The sequence below is a fragment of the Acinonyx jubatus genome, chromosome A2, assembly GCF_027475565.1.
Source record: "Acinonyx jubatus isolate Ajub_Pintada_27869175 chromosome A2, VMU_Ajub_asm_v1.0, whole genome shotgun sequence".
Lineage (NCBI taxonomy): Eukaryota > Metazoa > Chordata > Mammalia > Carnivora > Felidae > Acinonyx > Acinonyx jubatus.
In genome coordinates this window covers 104212229-104233733 of record NC_069383.1, presented here as the reverse complement: position 1 = coordinate 104233733, position 21505 = coordinate 104212229, and the positions used below count along the sequence as shown (strand labels likewise).

The window sequence follows — 21505 nt, the reverse complement described above, 5'->3', positions numbered from 1 at the left end:
ATCTTTCACGGGTCCCAGACCCAATTCCAAAGTCACCCCCAACACCAAGAAATTCTCAGATACCAGCAAGAATTCAGCTCTCTTCTGACGCCTTCTACCAGAGACGGCGTCAGACCCCACACACGGGTGATGGGCTCAGTCCGCCAGGCCCCCCACCCCTGCAACTTCAGGTGTCAGCCACAGCCCCAGGCTATCACCCAGAGGTTCCAACGGGCCTCCTCCTTCGGTTCTTGGTTCTTTTAATTGGTTAGAGCGGCTCACAGAACTCAGGGAGACCCGTATAGTCCCGTTCACCAGTAAAGGATATGGTGAAAAGTGGAAAAGCTGCAGGAGGTGAGGTGTAGGAGGGGGCATGGGGCTTGACCGCCTCACCAGGGCCTGTTGCCCCCCATCTCGCGTGCTCACCAACCCGGAAGTTCTCCGGACCCCGTCCCCTTGGGTTTTTATGGAGCCAGAGGTTGGGGGTGGGGTGGGGGGACTGGAGTTTCAACCCTGGAATCACAGGGTTGGTTGCCCCAGCAATCAACCCGCACCCCCCAGCCCTGGGGAGGGGTCTAAAGTCTCCATTAACGTAACAAAAGACACGCTCCCGCCCTCTATCACTGCCAAGTCCAGGGGTTTGGGGACGAAGACCACATACACATGAGAGATCTATTCAGATCATCTGGATGCCCAGATGTGCATTTCCTACAAGTCACAGTATGGCACACAAGTTTTAATGTGGTGTGACCAGCTCCGCCGACTGGAAACACTCTCTGTAACGACTTGAAGTGAGCAAGACCTATCCGTTCTCCCCCGGCTCCCCCTGCACCAGAACATTTTACAAACTCAGTCCGGAGTCTCAACTTCGCACAAAACACCACACCACAGAACCGCCTAATCATCAAACCATCCAGGACCCCAGTCTGCAGCCCCACTTGGCCATTGCTCGAGGCTGGGTTGCCCGGGGATCCAGGGAGCAGGGCCATGGGGGCTGGGGGGAGGAGGGGTGGGTGGGCTCAAGATCAAGGAGAGCCTGGAAACGGGCAGGAGGTCCAAGGCCTTGGGGACACCCCCCAGGGCCGGCTGAGCATGTGGGTCACCAGAGCAGGTGTGGGTGGGGCACCCACACCAGGTCCACGACAAACCCACAGTACCAGGGTCCACTTGTGTCTGGGAACGCACCCCAACGAACTTCTCCCGGACCCTGCTCTCAGATCATTACAAGTTCCCCGTTGCAGACATCCTTCCGGATTAACCTGAAACGATCCCTGTGAACTTTCACAAAGTGGCAGCTGAGCCTGGAAGAGCTCCCAACGGGAACAGAATGGGCTGACAGAGGTTAATTTTCAGATACAAATGCCCTTAGAGGTACTGTGTACAGGACAGGGGACCTCCTGGGGAATACTGGAAACCCCATGACAAGTATGAGGGACCACGTGGGGAGTACTGGGGACCCCGTAGAGAATACTGCGTGCAGACCTCTATGAGGAGTACTGGGGACCCCTGTAAAGAGTACTGGAGACCCCCATGAGGACTACTGGGACCCTCATGAGGAGTACTGGGACTCCCATGGGGAGTACTGGGGAGCCACATGAAGAGTACTCGGGACCCCCAAAGGGAGTACTGGAAACTACATGAGGAGCACTGGAGAACCACATGAATAGAACTGGGGACCCCTATGGGGAGTAATGGGAACCCTCATGGGGAATACTGGGGACACATATGAGAAGTACTGGGGACCCCCTGTGAAGAGTACTGAGACCCACATGAGGAGTACTGGGGACCCACACAGGGAGTACTGGGGACCTACATAAGGAGTTCTGGGACACGCATGGGACTACGGGGAATCCCGTGAGGAATACTGGTGGGGACATGCATGCAGAGTACTGGGGACCCCTGTGAGGAGTACTGGGACCCCCATGGGGAGTACTAGAGACCCCCATGAGGAGTACTGGTGACCCACATGAGTACTGGGAACCCCATGGGAAGTACTGGGGACCCACATAAGTACTAGAGGCCACCATAGGCAGTACTGGGGGGACCTCTGTGAGGGGTACTGGGGACCCCATGGGGGTTACTGGGAACCCCAAAGAGGAGTTCTGGGGACCCACATGGGGAGTACCAGAAACAGCTGCTGGATAATCTCTGCCAAGGGGCGGGGAGGTTCTGGGAGCTTCTACAGAAGGGGCTCCTTCCCATCAGGACAAAGGCAGAGCTCTGGGCTGGCAGCAGTCAGAGCTCACTCTTAGCCGGACTGCATCGGGCACAGGTAGCCTCGTTCTCGGGGCCCGCCGCACCCCACGCTGCTTTCTGCACCCCAGCTTCTCCTAGGACACTCCCCACCTTCTCACGCCACTGAGACCGTCTGTCCCGTCCTCTCCACCCCAACTGCTGTGGACCGTTCTGATAGCCAGACACAGACGCACCTGCTCAGACGTCCAGGTAGTCTAGTCTTACCAGTAGAGGCCTTCAAAGAGCTTCCCCGGGGCCCCCAAATAGGGTTTCGGCTCCCTGGGGGCCCCCTGGGAGCCCCCTGGGGTGCAGCCCGTCCCCACTTCTGTCTCCAGAACGCATCCCGGCTTCTCACGACAGGATTCCAGATCTGCAAGTGAACCCCACTCCCTGGACGTGGCACACGGGGCCGAAACCACATCTGGCCGGCTTCTACCGCACCCGGGAGGCTTTCCAGGGCTGCACTGGACACGCGTGCTGCTCAGGGAGCAAACCCGAGCTCCCAATACCTTGTCCCACGACACCAGCGACACCAGTGAGGGTGGTTTCTCCAGTCCCGGGTCTCCTTCCGCCCGTGTCCGCGCACCCAGAGGACGGCTGGACTCGTCGGTGTTCATAAAAGGCACAGGATTAGCGCGGACCTCTGGGGAAAAGAACAAACGAGGTGGGGGGACTGCAGTGTTCGATGAGGAGACCCGACCTCACACACGGGTTAATGCCCCCTGCTCTCCAGGTGGGTCAGGAGTCCTGTGCCCATGGGCTCTGCCTGTGAGGGCGGCTGTGTGTATTCAGTGTTTCTTCCTTTTCATCCTCACCTGGCACAGTGTCTCAGAGGTAAACAAACACAGGCTACGTCAGGCAAGTCCAAGGCCAGAGCTCCTGCTCACGACCCGACCCTGAGGGCCCTCCCTCTCTCCTCCAGGGCTCAGGGCAGAGAGGATGAGGTCAAGGGCTCCCGAATCAGGGAGATGGGCACAAAATGGGAGGAACCACAGTCATGGGACTGGGCAGGGATTTGCTGGGTAAACATGAAGACCAAGAAGATGCCCCCAAATTTACAAGCCAGGATGCTCCCACCTGAGGGCTCTGGGTGTGCCCAGCCCTGCCCAGCTCCCTGCTCCCAGCTCCCTGCTCCCAGCCCTGCCCGGCTCCCAGCTCCCTGCTCCCTGATCCCAGCTGTCAGTTCCCCACTCCCAGCCCCGCCCAGCTGCCAGCTCCCAGCCAGGCCTGTGTCCACCCTCCACCTGCCTCCATATGCTGAGAGCAGGCAGAACACATGTTAGAAAGAGAGCCAGGGTTCCAAACGGACCCCCTTAGGCCAAGTCACCAAACCAGGGCTTCACCCCTAACCTAACTGCTGTTCCAGCTTCCTCCAGAAATAGTCTTGGGGCTCTTGGCGGGGGGCCTCAGTCGGTTAAGCGTCCCACTCTTGATTTCAGCTCAGGTCATGATCTCACGGTCGTGAGTTCAAGCCCACATCAAGCTCTGCACTGACAGCATGGAGCCTACTTGGGATTCTCTCTCTCTCCCTCTCTCTGTGCCCCTCCCCTGCTCACATGCTCTCTCAAAAATAAAAACGCATACATTAAAAAAAAAAAAAAAGAGCCAGACGCTTAACTAACTGAGCCACTCAGGCACCCTGGTGGCATTTCTTTTTAAGTGCTTAATCTCTGCCATGTGCACACACTTTTTTCCTCTTGCTGATTCCCTTCTACTGTATTGAATTCCCTGCCCATGAACCTGTAGTTTGCAAAACCCGGATGTAGGGCGGGTCCCTGCCGGGTCCCTGCCCCTAGACGTTCTGACCCAGGCTGCAGTCTGTCTATGATGTGAAGCAGGTAGGAGAGGAGGGTGGCCATGGCTTTCTAAATGGTGCATTTAAATTCTCCTGCTAGGCTGAAGCCCGGCTCTCACAGGGCTACCAAAAATTCCAGTAGCAACTGGTGACCGGGAGGAGAGGCAGGGAGCCGAGCAGGAAGCCGAATAAACATCTGCCTTCTTGATGGAAAAGAGAGTGAGAGGGAGCCGACAAGGTTCAAGAACCTGGAACGCTCTTTCTCTACCTGCTTGGTGGCATCTCGCCTCTTCTGCCTTTCCCTCCTGCTCCGGCACGACATGGGGTGCAACCTGGGGTGCGGCACGACCTGGGGTACGGATGGTTCCAGTACCATCCTCAGTGCCTCAGCCACTGCCGGCTCCTCCCACCCTCAAGGTCAAGGAGCAAAGAGCACCCTCTTGGACCACCCACTTCAGATTCCCCCACTGGCGTCCCAGTAAAAACTGACAGTGGGGAAAACCTGACTGACTTTTAAGTGGACACAGGTGAAACACATTTGTGTGAACTAATTTAAGTTTACCGGTTTAATTAAGATAGACCTGTGTTTAGAGTTATCGGCATTAAATACGAAACTTCGATTCTACCCAGGTTTACTAAAGTCAAATAAGCTTGTGTTATTTCTGTTGCAATTTCTTAGCAAAAAGATGACTTAAGGTGATGGTTAATTTTGTCTGTCTCAAAGTTTTCATGGGTAACTGTTAAGATGGCTTTCGGAGTCTTTGGTAACCTGAAACTTTAAGGTTTTGCATGATAAATGGGACTGAACTCATTGGATAAATGGGACTGAACTCATGGGGTGGAGTTGCTGAAGCTCTGATAACCAAAAATACGTTTGTGCTTTTAACCTCTTATTGCTGAGAAACTACGGCTATTTGGGTGTATTGGACCGTAAACTGAAGCGGTTTAACTTTTCTCTCTACCTAAACCCTCTAAAATTCAAACAGTCTCAGGGAGTGTTCTTTCTTTCATGGCAATTACAATTGTTTGCATAAGTTCAATAAAAATCTGTTTTCCTCGTAACAGGACACCACTGGAAATACTGGCTATTTTACCAAGACTTTGACTGGAATGTTCTATTTGAGACTGACCTGCATAGACTCAGATATGACCAACCGGCTTTAAGGAGCTAAGGTTGACTTTATGAAACACGGAGCCATAAAGCCCCTGGGAAATGTGGGCCTGATACCTTGCTTACGGAGTTCCCAGCAGCCTCACCAGGTGAGCAAAGAAAGTCACTTCCTGGCAGGTGCAGGAAACTCAGGATATCTTGGGGACCTCGTGGAGAGGAATTTGCCCAATTCCACAGGAATTGCAGGCCTGTCTGACGGAAGTACCTGGCTTGGCTTCTGGCCTGGAGAAGCTACTAAGAGTGCAATCTGGAGAATTCTGTATAAAAGATTCCGGCAAAACAAACTTTAAGACATCCATATGATCAACCACTGTTCTTGCTGAACTTAGGTAAATAATTAGGTCAAGTTTGTTAAAACTGGACTTGTTCTACAGATGAATCGGTCTTGATTTGGCCTTCTCTGGAAATGACGGTTTTTAGAGAGAAAAACTATGTTTCCGTAACGTACCCTTATGGCTGTCAAATTCTAGTTCCGATTGTCTTTAAGTGTTTGTTTGCCTAAACTGGACGACTTGAGGTAAACATCAGAAAAACTGTCGCAATAACACAGGTATGGACAATCTTCTCGTTATCCTGTGGGGATGGTAACAGGACCCCATGGGCATATCGTTTAAACAACTGGGAAATGGGATGGATTCGCCTAACAGTTGTACGTAAAAAGACTTTTCTCACTGTAGACCTATCAGCCGATAAAGACTACAGTACTTTAATAAATTATTCACTTCAGGCTGGGTGAATTCATAAATCTCTAAACATGCCAACCATATTCTCCCTAAACCTGATCTGACAGGTCCTAGAAACCCACCCCATACAACCCCAAAGACCTTGTTTTCTCAAAGGATGCAAAGTCTAATACAACAGGGGATTTAACTCCAAAATAAAAGGGCCCCTGCTGGGTCATATTATGCAGTGAAGTTAGAGGGGCACTCTTCATGGGCTCCTGTACCTAAAATAAAACCTGTACCCCCTTCACAGGAAATCAATGAGCAAACTAATATGCCTTCTTTTCAAAAAAAAATTTTTTTTTTGACATTTATTCATTTTTGAAAGGCAGAGAGAGACAGAGCACAGATGGGGGAGGGCCAGAAAGAGAGGGAGACACAGAATCCAAAGCAGGCTCCAGGCTCCAAGCTGTCAGCACAGAGCCCGACGCAGGGCTCGAACTCACGGACCGCGAGATCATGACCTGAGCCGAAGTCGGCCGCTTAACCGACTGAGCCTCCCAGGCGCCCCTAATGTGCCTTCTTATTTCTGTGAGCCTGCGGAAGACCTCAAACTTCTCTTAGGATGGTTGTACCTTTCTTCATCGTTCTCCATTCCCCATTTCTACTAACAATTCCTTCTTGCAATGGGCCACTCAAAAGGACCACCATAGACCTGTGAGTTACAAGCCAGAAAGACCAATCCGATTGCTGCTGTGTGCTCCCACTCCCATCTGAGGAGGCTTCAAGACTCACATCTCAAAATCTCACTGGCAGCACCGGGAGACACTGGGTTTGAAATGCGCTCTAACCATTCACCTCTGTTTTTCTTGTTTCTGTAAAGATACCTCTTACTAATTAGCTGAGTGTTTACTAAACAAAGCAGAGTCTATAGGACGGCCATGCACTGCCTGTTACACAGTGGAGGCTTTAAATGGCTCTCAAGATAACATTATGGTATTAAATACGAAAATAACTCCAATGCATAAAACCTTCTACAAACCAGAATGGCACGAGATGTGCTGACCGCTGCACGACGTGGAACTTACACTCTCGTGCAAACAAAATGCTGTGTGTATGCTCCAGATGACCAGAGAAACGTTTCTGGATTTCTGCCTGACGCAGACACTCCACTTGCTCTGAAACAATCCCTCTTTCCTTCAGTGATTGGTCAAACTCCTGGACTGGAAGATGTTCATCAGCTACCAAAGGGCTTATTTGGGCTGATCTTTCTAGTTGTTCTAATTACTTTTTGCCGTTTTCTCCTGTGTCTCCCTGCCTGGCGCCAAGACTCATCACTGCAATGACTTCGGGCCAGCAGATGATCCTCTCTACTCAAGAAGGTTCACACACGTTGCCCACGTTGGATTCAGCTGCCTCCGCCTTTTGTAACTCCCCTATATGTTTCCCAGTTGACCCATATTCACCCGTATGGCTGGGGATGTCTCTATGCCCCGCTCAGCGGGAAGAAGCCACAGAAGACGAGACCTTCCACCTGCAGCAACCCTGAAGATCTCAGGGTCAAAATTGTTCAGGGGGGATATGATGAGGGAGCATGGGGCAGGCTGAGGGCAGAGCACAGGCTGACAGCCCCCCCCCACCCCCACCGTGGATCTGTGTGATGTTCCTCGGACACTCCTGGCCGCCCAAGAACACAAGAAGGGGGTTTAAGTGCTTGCCGTGGTGACGTGGGAAACTGAGGCAAATGAAACATCAAATCCCCTTACTGCCTACGGCTCACTGACCAGTCCTTGAAACCAGCACAGTGACCTCCCTCGAGGGGCTCAGCTGCCTCCATGATGACACTTTGCGGGGGGCAGAAGGGAATCTCAGCTTCACATCACCCCACCTCGAGGACCCGGTAAGTCTCCTTCCTTTATCTCAACTGCCCCAGGACACATGCTGGCATCATGCTCCAGGCTTAGCACCCCCGATATACACCCGAGGGGTCTCAGGACTGAGGTTTTACTAAACGGTGATAAATGGCGTTTCCCTGGCCACAGCGACCCCCTGAAGGTCCTGGAAACCTTGCTTCCAAAATTCCTAAGAGACTTACTCTATCCCCACCCCCTCCCAAGCTGAGGGTATGTGATGATTACCCGTCACAACTCCAGTGCAGCTCCTCCTGCCCACGGGTCCTGTCCCCGTGCTTTAATAAATCACCTTTATGCACCAAAGACGTCTTCAAGAATTCTTTCTTGGCGGTCAGTTCCGGACTACCCCCCACCATCATCACCCCAAAACTTCATCATACCCATTGTGGCGCTCGAACTCATGACCCCATTATCAAGGGTGCAGGCTCCACTGACTGAGCCAGCTGGCGCCCCGGAATTTGGTTGTTTCACCCAAGCACTGCACACGGTTGAAAACCACTGAAGCTGACGCCGGGTTCAAGGGCGTGCATGATGCCATCTTCTCTAGCCGTGTAGATGTTTTGAAAACATTCCCACTGAGCCCTGGCCTTGCACAGAACCTGGAGGGCACTATGCTCAGCAGCCCCCAGAGCGGGGCCGGGAATGTGGGTGGAAAGGAGGCGGTGCTCTGGGCTGGTTTCCGTCCTGGCTCCTTCACCACCAGCCTCCGGCCCCTATCAGCCACACTCACAGCTGGGGGCAGGACACCAAACCGTGGGTTCTGGAGCCTGGCCACCAGGGCTGGCCCGTCCCCAGCACCGCCAGGCAGTAACACCGGCTTCAACCTTCCCCAACTTTTGGATTCGATATCGAATCCAATTTAAATTTCTGAGTCAACGCCCCTATTTAATGTCAAGAGTCCAGTGGATTCATATCTCAGGCTCATAAAAGCTGAACAAGATTAACCCGCAGCCACGTTGCTGAGGCTTCTTCAAAACTACACACAGACCAATATGCCAACCCAGGGATGACACAGTCCCCTGCCTGAACGTCCACGAGCACGTCTGTGAACGACCACGGAGAATAAAGTGACTTCCGTTTCTCTGAAACCCATCGATTCCCAGAAGTACTGTGGTCAGGTTAGCAGAAGAAAAATCTGACCTCCTAAACGACTGAAAACGTCCCCGAACTGGAAAAATCACACGGAAACATCCTGAAGATACACGGTCATAAAATTACATGAACAGAAATCACCAAAGGAGGAAGGAGTTAGATGACCAAAATCCATTCCCCACCATCGTCAGGTAAGAATCAGGAGAGTGGGTTTCGCGTTGTTTTCAACACCGACGCCCGAGCCCCAGCCACCAACACACACCATTAAATCCGGCACATGTGCTAGACTGTGAAGTTCCTCACGTGTAACCGAGTGCATGGCCCAGAGCCGAGAACTCAAACATTCCCTTCCACCTACAGTAACACCGGAAATTAAGTTTCAGGCAACCATTTAAGATTTTTATTTTAAATGTTTATTTACCTATTTTGAGAGAGAGACAGAGAGAGAGAGAGAGAGAGCAGGGGAATGGCAGACAGAGGGAGAGAGAGAATCCCAAGCAGGCTCCACGCACAGCCCGATTTGGGGCTCGAACTCACGAACCAGAAGATCACGATCTGAGCCGAAATCAAGAGTCAGACGCTTACTGAGCCACCCAGGGGTCCCTAAAATTTTTATTTTAAAAGACAATGGACATACTGTCCTGCGCTGTGGCTGTGAAACATCCCCCAGTAACCTGGACACCCCCATCACGTGGCTCTAGGTCGGGGGAGCCTCACAGACTCAGTGGTTCTCAAGCGTGCAGCCCCTGGACCAGCCATGGCACCCCCCACCCAGACCTGCCTGAAGCAGAAACCCCATAATCTGGTTTCAGCGAGCCCCACGCCGCGGTGAATGCCTGGTGATGCCCTCTTGAGTTTGGGGATCCCAGGAGAGGTGGGTAAGGAAGGCTCTGGGTCCAGTGTCCTGAGCCCAGACCTGTCACCTGCCGGCAAGCTGGGGGCAAGCCAGCGGCCTCTTATTCTCTACTTCCTCACCCGGAAAACCCAGCTAGGACGGTCCCTCCACGAGGCACAGGCAGGGATGAACTCAGGGCGGTGAACTTGGCTCCCCTTCCCAGGCCCTTACCGACTGGCGCTCCATGGAGGCAGGGGGGATGAGGACCCCCGTGCTCCTCGGATCTTGCTCTCGGGGGCTGGGCGCCGCGGGAGGACCAGCAGCAGGCAGTCCGGACGTACCTGATGGGGTGGGACAAACGGGTGGGCACCAAGTATGGCCATCCAGCACCCGCTCTGCCATCCACACCTGGATTTCTTGCATAAATTAATGAAGCACACAGTTGGCTTCACGTGGATGGAAAGTTGCTTTGTGGTTTTCTGACCATTTTCCAAGTTTGGGGCCTGTTTTCACACTGTGAGTCGAAACAGATTTTTCACCTCATTTTACTATTAAAACAGGGTCCCTCCCTCCCTCCCTCCCCACCACCTCTAGGTGGTCAGCAGGGGGGAGCAGAGAGCAGAGCAGGCCAGGCCCCTGCCCTCCCCCCCCCCCCCCCAACGCCACACCTCCCCTTGCTAGCCCACACTCCTCTCTGTGGACCTGACCACTGTGGAAAGGAAGGGCCCAGACTGGCGGTTATGAGACTGTGCACCGTGTGACAGTCACAAAGCATGGTGCCAGCATGTAATCCCCACAGAGGACCAGGGAGGGAGAGCGCAGGCACTTTTTTTTGTTTTTTAGTTTATTTAGTTATTTTGTGAGAGGGAGAGTACAAGCAGAGGAGGGGCAGAGAAAGAAGGGGAGAGAGAGCATCCCAAGCAGGCTCCGCACTGTCAGTGCAGGGCCCAATGTGGGGCTCAAACTCACGAACCGTGAGATCATGATCTGAGCTGAAACCAGGCGTCACAGGCTTAACTGACTGAGCCCCCTGGCACCCCAGTGCAGGTACTTTTTGCAGTGAGACCAGGGAGACCCTGGAAGACAGGCAACTTGGCTCAATGTGGTGCAAACAGAGCCAACAATTCACGTTGCCCTCCCGCTTTCCCAGAGGGGATGCCTGCAGAGCCCGGGACACAGCTCAGAGGCCCAGGTCCCTGGGTACAGAGGTGTCCAGGACCAGTATGGGGCACTGGTCGCTCCCCTACATGCTGTGGCTCCTCGGGGCCAGGGGCACCTATGCCTGGGTCCATGGGGCCGCCAGCCATCCAGGAAGATCCACATGTGGTGAGTCAAAGAGCCCTGAACTGAGGTGTGGGGACCGGGGCCCTGACCAGACAGGGGGTGCCATTCGGGGATGTCACCCAAGGGCTGCCTGGGCCCTGTGTCTGCACCACAGGCGTGAACCCCACTCCCTGGGGCTGGGTCTCGCCTCCCCGTGAAAACACACGCAGACTTCGTGGTCGTCCCTCACTTCTCTGCGTGTCTGTGGAGTTGGGAGGGTATATCCTTTCATTTAAACCAGGCTTCTACAAAGACAAAACCCCACTTTTACAAAACCTCGAAACCGCCTCTTGATGCAGTGCCCAAGAAGCTGCCGCTAGAGGGCAGACAGGGACACTTTATGGAGCAGACAGGGACCTCGGGGACCCGGGTGAGGCTGGGTTCTGACGACGGTGGTCCTCGGCTGAGGGCCCCTGCTCAGCTTCTGCGTAATCCCAAGGACACCTTTCCGCCCCTAACCACACCTGTCTTCCACGGGCCAGGCGAGCAAGAGAATGAAAACAGGAAACGGACCATTTGGCATCGTGCGCACCGTATCTCATGGTATCGCAAGACTGGAGGGGTCTCTGCCAAGGGCAGGAGCAGATCAAACAGGAAGCCCCAGGGGGCCTCCTCCCACACCAGGGGCCTGGGGCGAGGCCTGCCCACCACGCGGGGGGCCGCTGCCAAGAGCCTGCAGACCACACCTGATGTGGTCCGCCCTCTGCAGGGGAGACTCACGGGGCAGGGGCGGTGTGCAGGGGTGTGCAGGCGGTACAGCAATTGCGCCCGGAGAGGTCAAAATCTTCTCCGCTACAAAACGGGGATGGGGGTTGAGAGGAAAGTTTAAATACGAGACTCTCCCTGGCCAGGGTGGGCCCTGCTCTGGCCCTTTCCCAGAGGACGTGTGTTCATGAGAGTGCCCCTGGGCGAGATGGCATGGCTCACACGTCCGAGCTGTGCGGACAAGACGGCGCGGCGCGAGCCAAACAGTTCCCGGCAGCGGGAATGAAGCTCTTCCCTCTCCAGAGTGGGGCGGGGCCGGCCAGGCCGGGGCGGAGCTGGGGACCCGGCGCTGGCTCTGGCTGTGACTGGACCACTACCCTCATCTGCCTGGCCTCTCTCCTTTTCCTGAGGGTAAAGGGGGCACAGGGCACTGGGGTGACTCAGCTCCCAGGACGTCCTCCTCCGCAGCCACAGCCTCACAGAAGTTGGTATGGGAGACACCTCTGCTGATGGGTGCTAGCCAGTGAAACGTGGACACACCCAAAGCCGCGGAGACCCTCATGCGAACAGAGGCACCAGGCAGGAGAGCGGGGGGGGGGGGGGGGGCCCTCGCACACAGAGGCACCGGGCAGGAGAGCAAAAGAATCTGCATCTGGCTGGGCCCTTGCGGGGAAATTGCCAGAACAGCTATTTACGCGCCTTGCCTTGTTCTTTTCTCGTGTTTGTTCTTTCGGTTGCCCCAACTACCCGTCTAAGCTCTGGGAATGCTCCTTGCCAAGGTCCTTCAAGAGGATTTCCACCCCACCCCCAGCTCCTCAATAAAACTGACACATCACAAAATCCCCAGAAGGTTCCAGTGCGTCCGGTTAGGTGCAGACCCAGGGCCGTGCCTGTAACTGTTCTGCCTGGAAGTGGACCGTGGGTCCTAAGCGCAAGATCTCAGGGCTGGGAGGCATCAGAAGTCTCACTCACACGCCACAGTCTCACTCACACACACACACCCCACATGCACACAACAAACAGACACACGAACATGTACACACAGGCACACAGCAAGCACACACAAGCATGCACTCACACAAACATGCCAGCACACCCCCCACGCTTGCACATGCACTCACACGGACACACGCACGTGCAGGCACACAGACATGTTAAGTCGAACTCCGTGGTGTGGTGGGCACAGGGCACAATACAATCCCTTCCCTCTCTGCAAACAGACCAGCCGCTGTCTGCTTTCAGTGACTCCGGAGACCCCAAGGGGCGAGGTCAACCACCCCCTCCTCAATATGTTTCCCGTCCTTCTAAGGACAAAGAGATTATCCCACAGAGGGACACAGGGACACACATGACAAGAGTGCCTGCAGCAAGGCCTTGGGAGCTGGCTGGAGCGATTTAGAATCGAAGAAAAACAAGGCGATAAAAACATGAGGGGGAACAAAGTCACAGCCAAAATCAGCCAGTTTGGGGGCAGCACTGATGTGACACAAGACAGAGAAATTTTCAGCCAGGACCACGGCCACCTGGTTGGCGGTGGGGCCTCTGTTCACACGGGTTTCTTCGATACAAGGGTGGTGCCTGCCCAGACAGACTCAGTGCTAAGCGGGCACAGGGCTCGTGCAAACTCCACCAAAGGACAGATTCCTTTCACCTTCAAAGGGCCCTGGGGGGTGGACAGTGATGAAAGTGGAAGCATTTTCGGGAGAGGGGCTGGGCGTGAGGAGTGAAGGGACACGAGGGCACATGCAGGTGCGGGCTGCCTGACTCCGCTCTCAGAAGCTGGGCACCTGAGGGGGCCACCTCACTGATCCTGTGTCGGGGGCAGGGGTATGGAAGCCACATGGCCAGCGGGCGGTCGACGGCAGAGTCGATGACCCAGCTGTGCTGGTGCATATGGAGCGTGCGGAGGGAAGATGGAGTACAGTCTGTGTGGCCCTGGTGACGCCCGGCTTGCCCCGCACTCCGCACAAGGGACGTGAGAAAAGAGCTCCACTCCATCTACGCAGGCAGCAGGTGGTTCTGGGACCCCCGCAGGCATTCCGGGTTTGCAGGAAGAGTGAAGGGCACTTTGCGGGGGTGAAGACGGCCCCCGCAGCCCGAATCCTCCTGCTTCCTTGGGCTTTACTGCAGAGACACCCCGGGACCCCGGTGCTGCCCCACCCCACCTGAGCTAGCCCGGGCCCCCGGTGCAGATGCACGTCCTTCAGGCGATGACCGGTCCAGCAGTGACCTTCAGAGCTCACGCCCTTTTGTGGCACAAAGACGGAGAAGTGGCAGGTTCGGCACCGGCAGTGCCACAGGCCAGGCACGCAGGCTGAAGTCACGGGGGTCCTCCCCGCCACGGGCTGGGTTCAAGTCGGGCTAATGCTCATTTCTGCGCAACTCCCTGAAAAGGTCCCACTTTCCCAACGCTCAAGTAAGAGTAGAATATTCCTAAGAAAATTCCCAAATGCATGCTTTAAATACAGACTGTGGGGGCACTGGGCTGGCTGTCGGTGGAGTGTGCAACGCTTGATCTCAGGGTCGAGTTTGAGCCCCACGCTGGGTGTAGGTATTACTTAGAAATAAAATCTTTAAAAATAGTAACATAAAATACAGCTTATCAAACTCCCTAAGACCAGGGCTGCTCACCTCTCTGAGTCATCAGAAACGCCTTTAGAGACCTCCTGGGCCCTGGGGACCCAGGTCCTTCCCGGTGTCCCCGGGTCATGGCCCCGGCCACAGCAGCCAGCCAGCCAGCTTCCTCCTGAGCCCCCTGGAAGACAGGGAAGTAGGAGAGATTATGCTCGTTCCTGGACACACGGCCAACACGGGAGAGCAGAAAACCCACTGGCAATATGCTCCCCATCAGAAAGGCTTGCTTCCCTAACTCACAAAGCTGCTCTCATCCAGTCACCTGGAGTAGGTGGGGGTCCTTGTGTGTCCGCCTGCCCACCTGGGAGGGCGGGCAGCAGGGGGAGAGGGCATCTGGCAGCAGATAAGTCTGGGAAAACACTGCAACCACGGATACCACATTTGGGAGGAGAGAAGGACTGACTGGGAGTCCACACAGGACCCTTAGGGCCACCCCAGCCATTCCCCCGACTCCTCTGCGGCCCCCAGGGCTGCCTGAGTCCTCCCACAATAAGCGTCTCTCTTTTTTCACTATCGGTCAGTTCCCTTAATTCTTTATGTTGACATTTTAGTTTAATATAAAGGATTTTGCAAAAGGTTGTCTTATTTTGTGTTTTACCTAGAACACTAGACTGCCCTTCTGTGTGGCCTGGGGTTGTTTATGGGTGTGCACGTCACTGGAGAAGACAGTGGTGTCAACTGGGGACACCAGAAGTTCCTTCCCAGGCTGGGGGAGGGGGATCCTGGGAGAAAGACTGAGAAGGCTGCAGGGGCACCGGAAGCTCCTTGCGGGAGGGGGGGGAGGGGAAGGGAGGGAGAGAGGGTCCCTGGAGAAAGACTGAGGAGGCTGCGCGTTCGACTTAGGCAAATTCCTCTGAATCCTGTGATTTCTAGAACATTGCTGGGGCCCTGCAGCCCAGCAGGGCAGGTGAGTAAACAGGGCCTGGAGCCCCTGGTGGGATCAGCACACAGGCCCTGCACACGGCCCCCTCCCAGCACCTCTGGCCCCCTTCGTCCTTTCCCCACGGGGAAATGTGTACCTTCCGGCTTTACCGGTGACGGGCTTTAAAGTGAGCTGTGTGCAAATACCCACTGAGTTGGCAAACAGTCCCTCTCCAGAGCCCTGGGGCTGGCACCTTCCTGTCAAATATGAGGACCTCTGTGAGCCAACATCCACTCCTGCGGGCAGGGGACCGGGCCGGGAGTTTTCTTCCCAGGGGTCGGGGATGGAGCTCCAGGCGTCAGAGCCAACCCAAGATGCTGGGCGTGATAAAGAACCGAGAGGACTAAGGTCCCTGCGCTGTCCCCTGGGCCAGCCGCAGCCACCTGGGCTACGTAAAATTTAGCGTCTCCATCACATCAGCCACGTTTCAAGGTCAGTGTCAGACACGGGATTTGTGGGTGCTCGGAGCCCTGCGGCCGGTGAACAGGGGCCACCACTGTGTCACTTGTGAGGGCGGAAGGACGCCCGGAGGTGAGGGTGGCACTCTCTGAAGGGCCTTCTCAGCTGTGCTCAGTACAGACACTCCAGAGGGAATGAGTTAGCAGCTTTCTCTAAGAAACGGCCCCAGAAACCCCTTGGCAGGAGCCACCAAGGCTCTGCCAGGATGTCCCCCACCAGTCCTGGAGGTTTCTCTGCACAACTTCCCTGCACCAGGACCAAACCCCTGGGAGAACCTTCTGGAAGGCAAAGCACCCTATGCAGCCTCCACCCCTCCTTTGTGTTCGCTAAGTTCTGATGAACAAAAGTCACCTACTCAGAACTGTTTGGAGCCACAAATTCTATTTGGGATTTAGTGCTCAGTTTTGGTGCTACCTCTGAGCTAACAGTCGACTTAACTGAGGCCTGCCGGTTCCAGGGAAGGCTCAGGGCAGCTAAGACACACACGGCGGCTTGACGGTGGCACTGTGTAAGGTCCCCACCGCCAGCGCTCGGGCAGGCCCTGGTACCCTGCATACCACACCGAGCACCCAACACCTCGGGAATGCTGTTCCTCACGGCTGGTGGCCTTTCCCTGCTCTTTTGATCTGGGCCCTGCTGTTACCATAGGACTCAGTTTCCCCGCTCTGAATGGAGCTTAGCCAGGTACCCACGTGGCAGGCCGGCACCAACGGCAACGCCCGGCACCCCACCTCTTATGGAGCAAACCGCGCCTTCGTGGGCTCCACTCCTGGAGGCCCACACAGACGGGCACGCACTGCCCATCTCGAGATGCTCCAACCTTGGGCCTCCGCGGCACCCACCCCACCCCAACCACGTTCTCGTCTCGACTCAGCACCCAAGTGTGCGTGGGGAGAATTTGGTAATTAAGTTCCAGCTGTGAGGGGAGGGCAAAGATCCTGGTAAAGGGGACCCTACCTTCCTCTGGGCTGCTCCCAGGAATGGGCTGCAGCAAGGACAGCAGGGGCAGGAGCAGGGGCAGGGCTCGGATGAACGCCCTCCAGCCAGGTCCCATGCAGACCGCTTCCATCCAGGGGGCCTCCCGCTTGCAGCCCTAACCTCTGCACGCAGGACAGCCGTCCCCTGTCCTGAGAGGGTCAGTGAGCCTGGCGCTTAACACCCTGACAGCTGGCCAATCACGAGCGAGCTGGGGGGTGGGTGGAGCTGGGGGGGGTCTCACCCACTCACTCCCAGCCCCCCCAGATGGGCGGCCCACCTGGTGCTAACGTGCGCAGGGCAGAGGGTGAGTCCTGCGTGAGGCTCCACCGTAGCTCCAGCAAGGCGATGCCCTGAATAGAGTGTGCGACGGGGACACAGAGCCGGCACCTCACGTTGCCAGCAGAGGGCGCTCACGGGACACTTTCCGAGCAGGTTTCCAGGTAGGAAAAACACATTCCCTATGCCTGCGACTAAAACAGCAACTGTCTTAGATACTTGTTGAATGAGCACACGGCACCTGTCCCTCTAAAATCTTCCCAATTCCCCCACGGCCTTCAAAAGTAAACTAAACATCCACAGATCACTCTTCACACACCTCAACAAGTTGATCGTGAATGCCTCGGTACCCTGGCCACTTGGCAGGGCGGACATCCTGACAGCCTGACTGTTTTCTAATTGTTCTCTCCTCCCCGCCCCCTCCTGCCGCCCCCCTCCTTCTCCTCCTCCCTCTTCCCTTCTCCGCTGCTCTCCCACTCCTTCCTTCTCTCCCTCCCTGCCCTCTCCTTCCCCCTCCCTCCCTCTCCCCTCCACCCCTCTTTCCCTCTCCGTCTGCAAAGTCGCACAGAACAATTCCACGGACAGGACACAGAAGTCACAGAAGTCACTATTCGGCACTAAAGATTTAGGGATCACTTTGATTTTTCTCTTTAAAAATACGTTATGAACGGTAAATTAACACAACCACTTTAGCACGTATCTTGTTCCAAGGCAGCAATTTAAAAAGCGCAACACAAGGGGCGCCTGGGTGGCGCAGTCGGCTAGCAGTCGGTTAAGCGTCCGACTTCAGCCAGGTCACGATCTCACGGTCTATGAGTTCGAGCCCCGCGTCAGGCTCTGGGCTGATGGCTCGGAGCCTGGAGCCTGTTTCCGATTCTGTGTCTCCCTCTCTCTCTGCCCCTCCCCCGTTCATGCTCTCTCTCTGTCCCAAAAATAAATAAACGTTGAAAAAAATAAAAAATAAAAAGCGCAACACGTAGGGTGGGGGAATTTATTAGGGTCTAAAATACATGTCGTTTGTGGCCATGCAAGTCCGGGGCAGGGGGCAGGAATCCTCAGGCGGGTGGGGCCCCGAAGCCGCTGCACAGCCGAGCGGTGCCACCACCCACCCACTCCAGGTCATCCCAGATGTGTCCAACAGGAAGGGAGGTCCCCTGTGTCACTAGGAACAGATGAGCCAGCCAGCACCCCGAAATCACACTGACCGTTACCCTCCGATGTGATAAGACTGCAGGCCCCGGGCTCTGGCGGAGCCCCTGCACAGAAGGTGAGCAGCGTGCCCCCAGTAAGAGGAGGAGCAGAGGGGAGGACAGAGCAGGAGGGGAGGCTCAGCCCCAGTGGCCGCTGCCAGCAGGGGAGGACCCCACCTAGGAAACCAGACTTGGGGTTTCCCCCCCATTGTGTTCCGCTGGGCTGGTCACCCTCCTCCAGGAGCTGTGGTCACAGGGTGCGGTAACTGCTGACCAGCAGCAGACCCCCCAGAACCAGTCTCGTGTGAGGTTTTCACCCGATGGCTGCACTTCAGCTCTAGAGGCCTTGCCCGGGACTGGGGTCAGCATCTCCCCAAATCTCCCCGGGTCTCCAGGGGAACGGGGGCTCTCCCCATGCAGGGCACGGTCAGTGGGGCTCAGGGAGGCGGCCCCCTGCCCCATGCTCCCAGGGGTCTCCGCTCATCACAGACCTGGGAAGCCCCACCAGCCTGGACCCCAGCAACTGTCTGCACCCCTCACCACAGACACGGCAATCACGCTGCCATGCACAGCACCTTGTGGACGTGGACGCAGTGCTGTGACCTTCCTGCAACACGACTAGTGAGACTTCAGCTTTCTGCTTAGGAAAGGATGCGTGTGGAAATGCAGAATCTAAAGTCTGATGCTCCGGAAACTCTAGTTGCCAGGTGATTATGGACTGCATTCAAGTAACAAATATTATTGCTCAGTCCTTTAAAACCTAATTTTTTTTTGTTACAAAACTGATCATAAGAGTTCTAGAAAATACCCCGGTTTACAAAGATCGAAGTAAAACATTCAGCAATGATCAGGTGTAGGTGCTGGTGTAGGTTTTCCAGCCCTTCTCTCCCCTACAGACACTCGTGTCCTCAGAACCAGAGTCACACGGTACACACGAGTGTCTGGGCTTCTTTCCGTGATGAACTGTGCACCGTAAACACCATGCCGGCCAGGGCGCTCCTTCTGCAACGTTGCTGTTAGAGTAGGAAATACTGTCCAACCACGGATGATTCAACAAATCCCCCATAAACTCATATTTAGGATATTTCATGTTGTTTCAGTACAAGAATATTAGAACACCTCTGATTATAATCTGTGTGTCAATTCCTATAAGCACAAGTAGTGGGCGAAAGGGCACATGGCTGTTTTGAAGGCTCCTTGAAGGCTCCACACGTAATAACTCTCCAACCCGACCCCAGCAGGCACTGTCTGCTGGCTAAGGTATCTCCTTGTCCCCCACAGAGGGCTCCTACCTGCTGGCTCAAGGACACCCCAGGGGCTCAGGATTCCTCATGGACCCCCCCACTGGAATCCACACAAAAGGACACAACTGTATCTCTTCAAAGTGAAGCCCCGCTCATCTGGCCACACCCATGACAACCTGAATGCCATTCAACACCTTCCCCGTCTGGGCACAGCCATGGTCCTGACCCAGGAAAATGTGGAGGTCATGTTCCAGGGTCGCTGGACTGGGTCCTGTGCCAGGCCCGGAGGGACCTGCATGAGCTGCCGGGTCGGGTATTCCTGCACACCTCTGAGCCAGCACAGGGGACGGGGGCATGAAGCAGGGGGCCTGAGCACAGAACAGCCATGCAGGGGGTATCTCCAGCGTGCGGGACACGACTGAGACATCTCAGCACTCCCAGGTGCCAGTCCCGAAAGAAGTTAACCTTTCAAATTACGTGCGTGTTTCTAAGTGGACTAAACCGCTATTCCCGACCTACCAGATTTTCACCCTGGTATACTGCCCAATAAAGCGGCACCCTGGGCTCCCCTAAGTCTGCGGTTTCCACCAGCTTCCCCGGCGGTGGAGGGATGGCCATCCTCATTCAAGTCTCTGAGGGGCCGGTCCTGAGGCCGGGCGCTGGGGAACACCAAGCCGCAAGTCCTCCAGAGAATCAGAAACAGACCCCACCGTCCTGACCCCCAGGGAAGGCTGTGTGGCTAGTCCACACAGACTCAGGCCATCCATAAAACCATCAAAATCCGGCATTACTTAAACAAACACTGTACAAACCAGAGAGAAATTACATGTGGTTTCAGGACATTTAAAAACTGCACGTAAACGTGCTATCCTACAGCAGATTTAAGACGATGACACTCTCCCAGACTCAGGAAATGACTGGTGAACACGGACTCTGAAAGGTGGGACTCATCATTCCGGCTGCACGGCAAAGCCTGGAGGAGAGGGCTTCCTATCAGACGCCAGGGCCTGGGTGCCACTCCCATCCCCACCACCAGCCGTGTGGCCCCGGGCAGGTCACAAAACCCACTCGGCAAAATCTCAGGTGTCTGAGCAGCTGTGCCCACGTCACCTGACGCCGGACAACAGAATGCCAAACGCGGGCTACGCGCTGGAGCAGAGAACGGGCCCTGCTGTGTCGGACAGATGAAGGATGTGCTACTTTACTGCTAACTTACACTCACAAACAGCATTCTATCTTCGTTACGTGTTAAAAATCATTTAAATAATCAGAAGTAAACAATTTTCCAGGTTGGTGACTAATACATTTTCTGTAACCAAAACAAAACAAACAGAAAAAAACAAAACAGAGCCAAACCGCTTTTGTAAACTATTTTCAGGCACTGCCCCATTGAACATCACGATTTCTAAGTTTGAAGCTGCAGCTAGAATTAACTTTGCTACAAGCCAAAGAGAGATGTGCTCACTTAGGGCGACATGAACAAACGTTCCGCCCCATCTGAACTCACCTGACGAGCAGCGGAAGAGGCACTCAAATACCCAGCTGGCACCGAGTACTCAGAAGAGGCCATGAAGGAAACTTTCCACGTTGCAGATTTCCCACTTGTTCCTCTTCCTCGGAGCAACTGCCTTACTTCTCGGCTTTGTCCCGTGAGTTAAGACACTGTTCACGACGTCCCCATCCACGGAGCAGAGGAGAGGCCGCCACGGTGGGACGTGATGGGGCGGGCCCCAGGGGATGAGACGTAGTCTCGGCCCTGAACACAGGCTACTGGAGGTCTCTGTCCCTCCCCTACACACGCGGCTGTGCTTTCCAGAACATCAGAAGGCCGAGCACGGCAGCCCGCGGACCACGGGGGACACGAGATCCGAACGTCAGGGGGAGACAGAACGGGGAGGATCGTGACCCAGGACGGACAATGGCCCCGGGAACCTGGGAGGACCGGCAGCTAAGGCTCCACACACTGTAGCCAGACAGCCCCCCACAGACCCTGTGACGCTCTGCGCAACCAAGGCAGCGGGAGGGCCGCCCTTGCCCGTCATCCGGCTCCGGGGAGCAGAGCCAGGGTCGTCGGGCAGCTCCTAGAAGCCTC

The 21505-nt window shown here is 55.4% G+C and overlaps 1 protein-coding gene across 1 annotated transcript in view; it reads right to left on the bottom strand.

Moving 5' to 3' along the window:
* PKD1L1 (polycystin 1 like 1, transient receptor potential channel interacting) overlaps positions 1-21446 on the bottom strand; it is a 129800-nt gene extending 108354 nt beyond the window's left edge. The window contains exons 1-3 of the mRNA XM_053218734.1: positions 20921-21446; positions 14342-14465; positions 9914-10023 (exon numbers count right to left, since the gene is read on the bottom strand). Of these exons, the coding sequence (XP_053074709.1) occupies positions 9914-10023; positions 14342-14465; positions 20921-20983 (297 nt within the window). The 5' untranslated portion in view covers positions 20984-21446. The remainder of the gene's footprint in view (positions 1-9913; positions 10024-14341; positions 14466-20920) is intronic.
* Between the last annotated feature and the right edge of the window lie 59 nt (positions 21447-21505).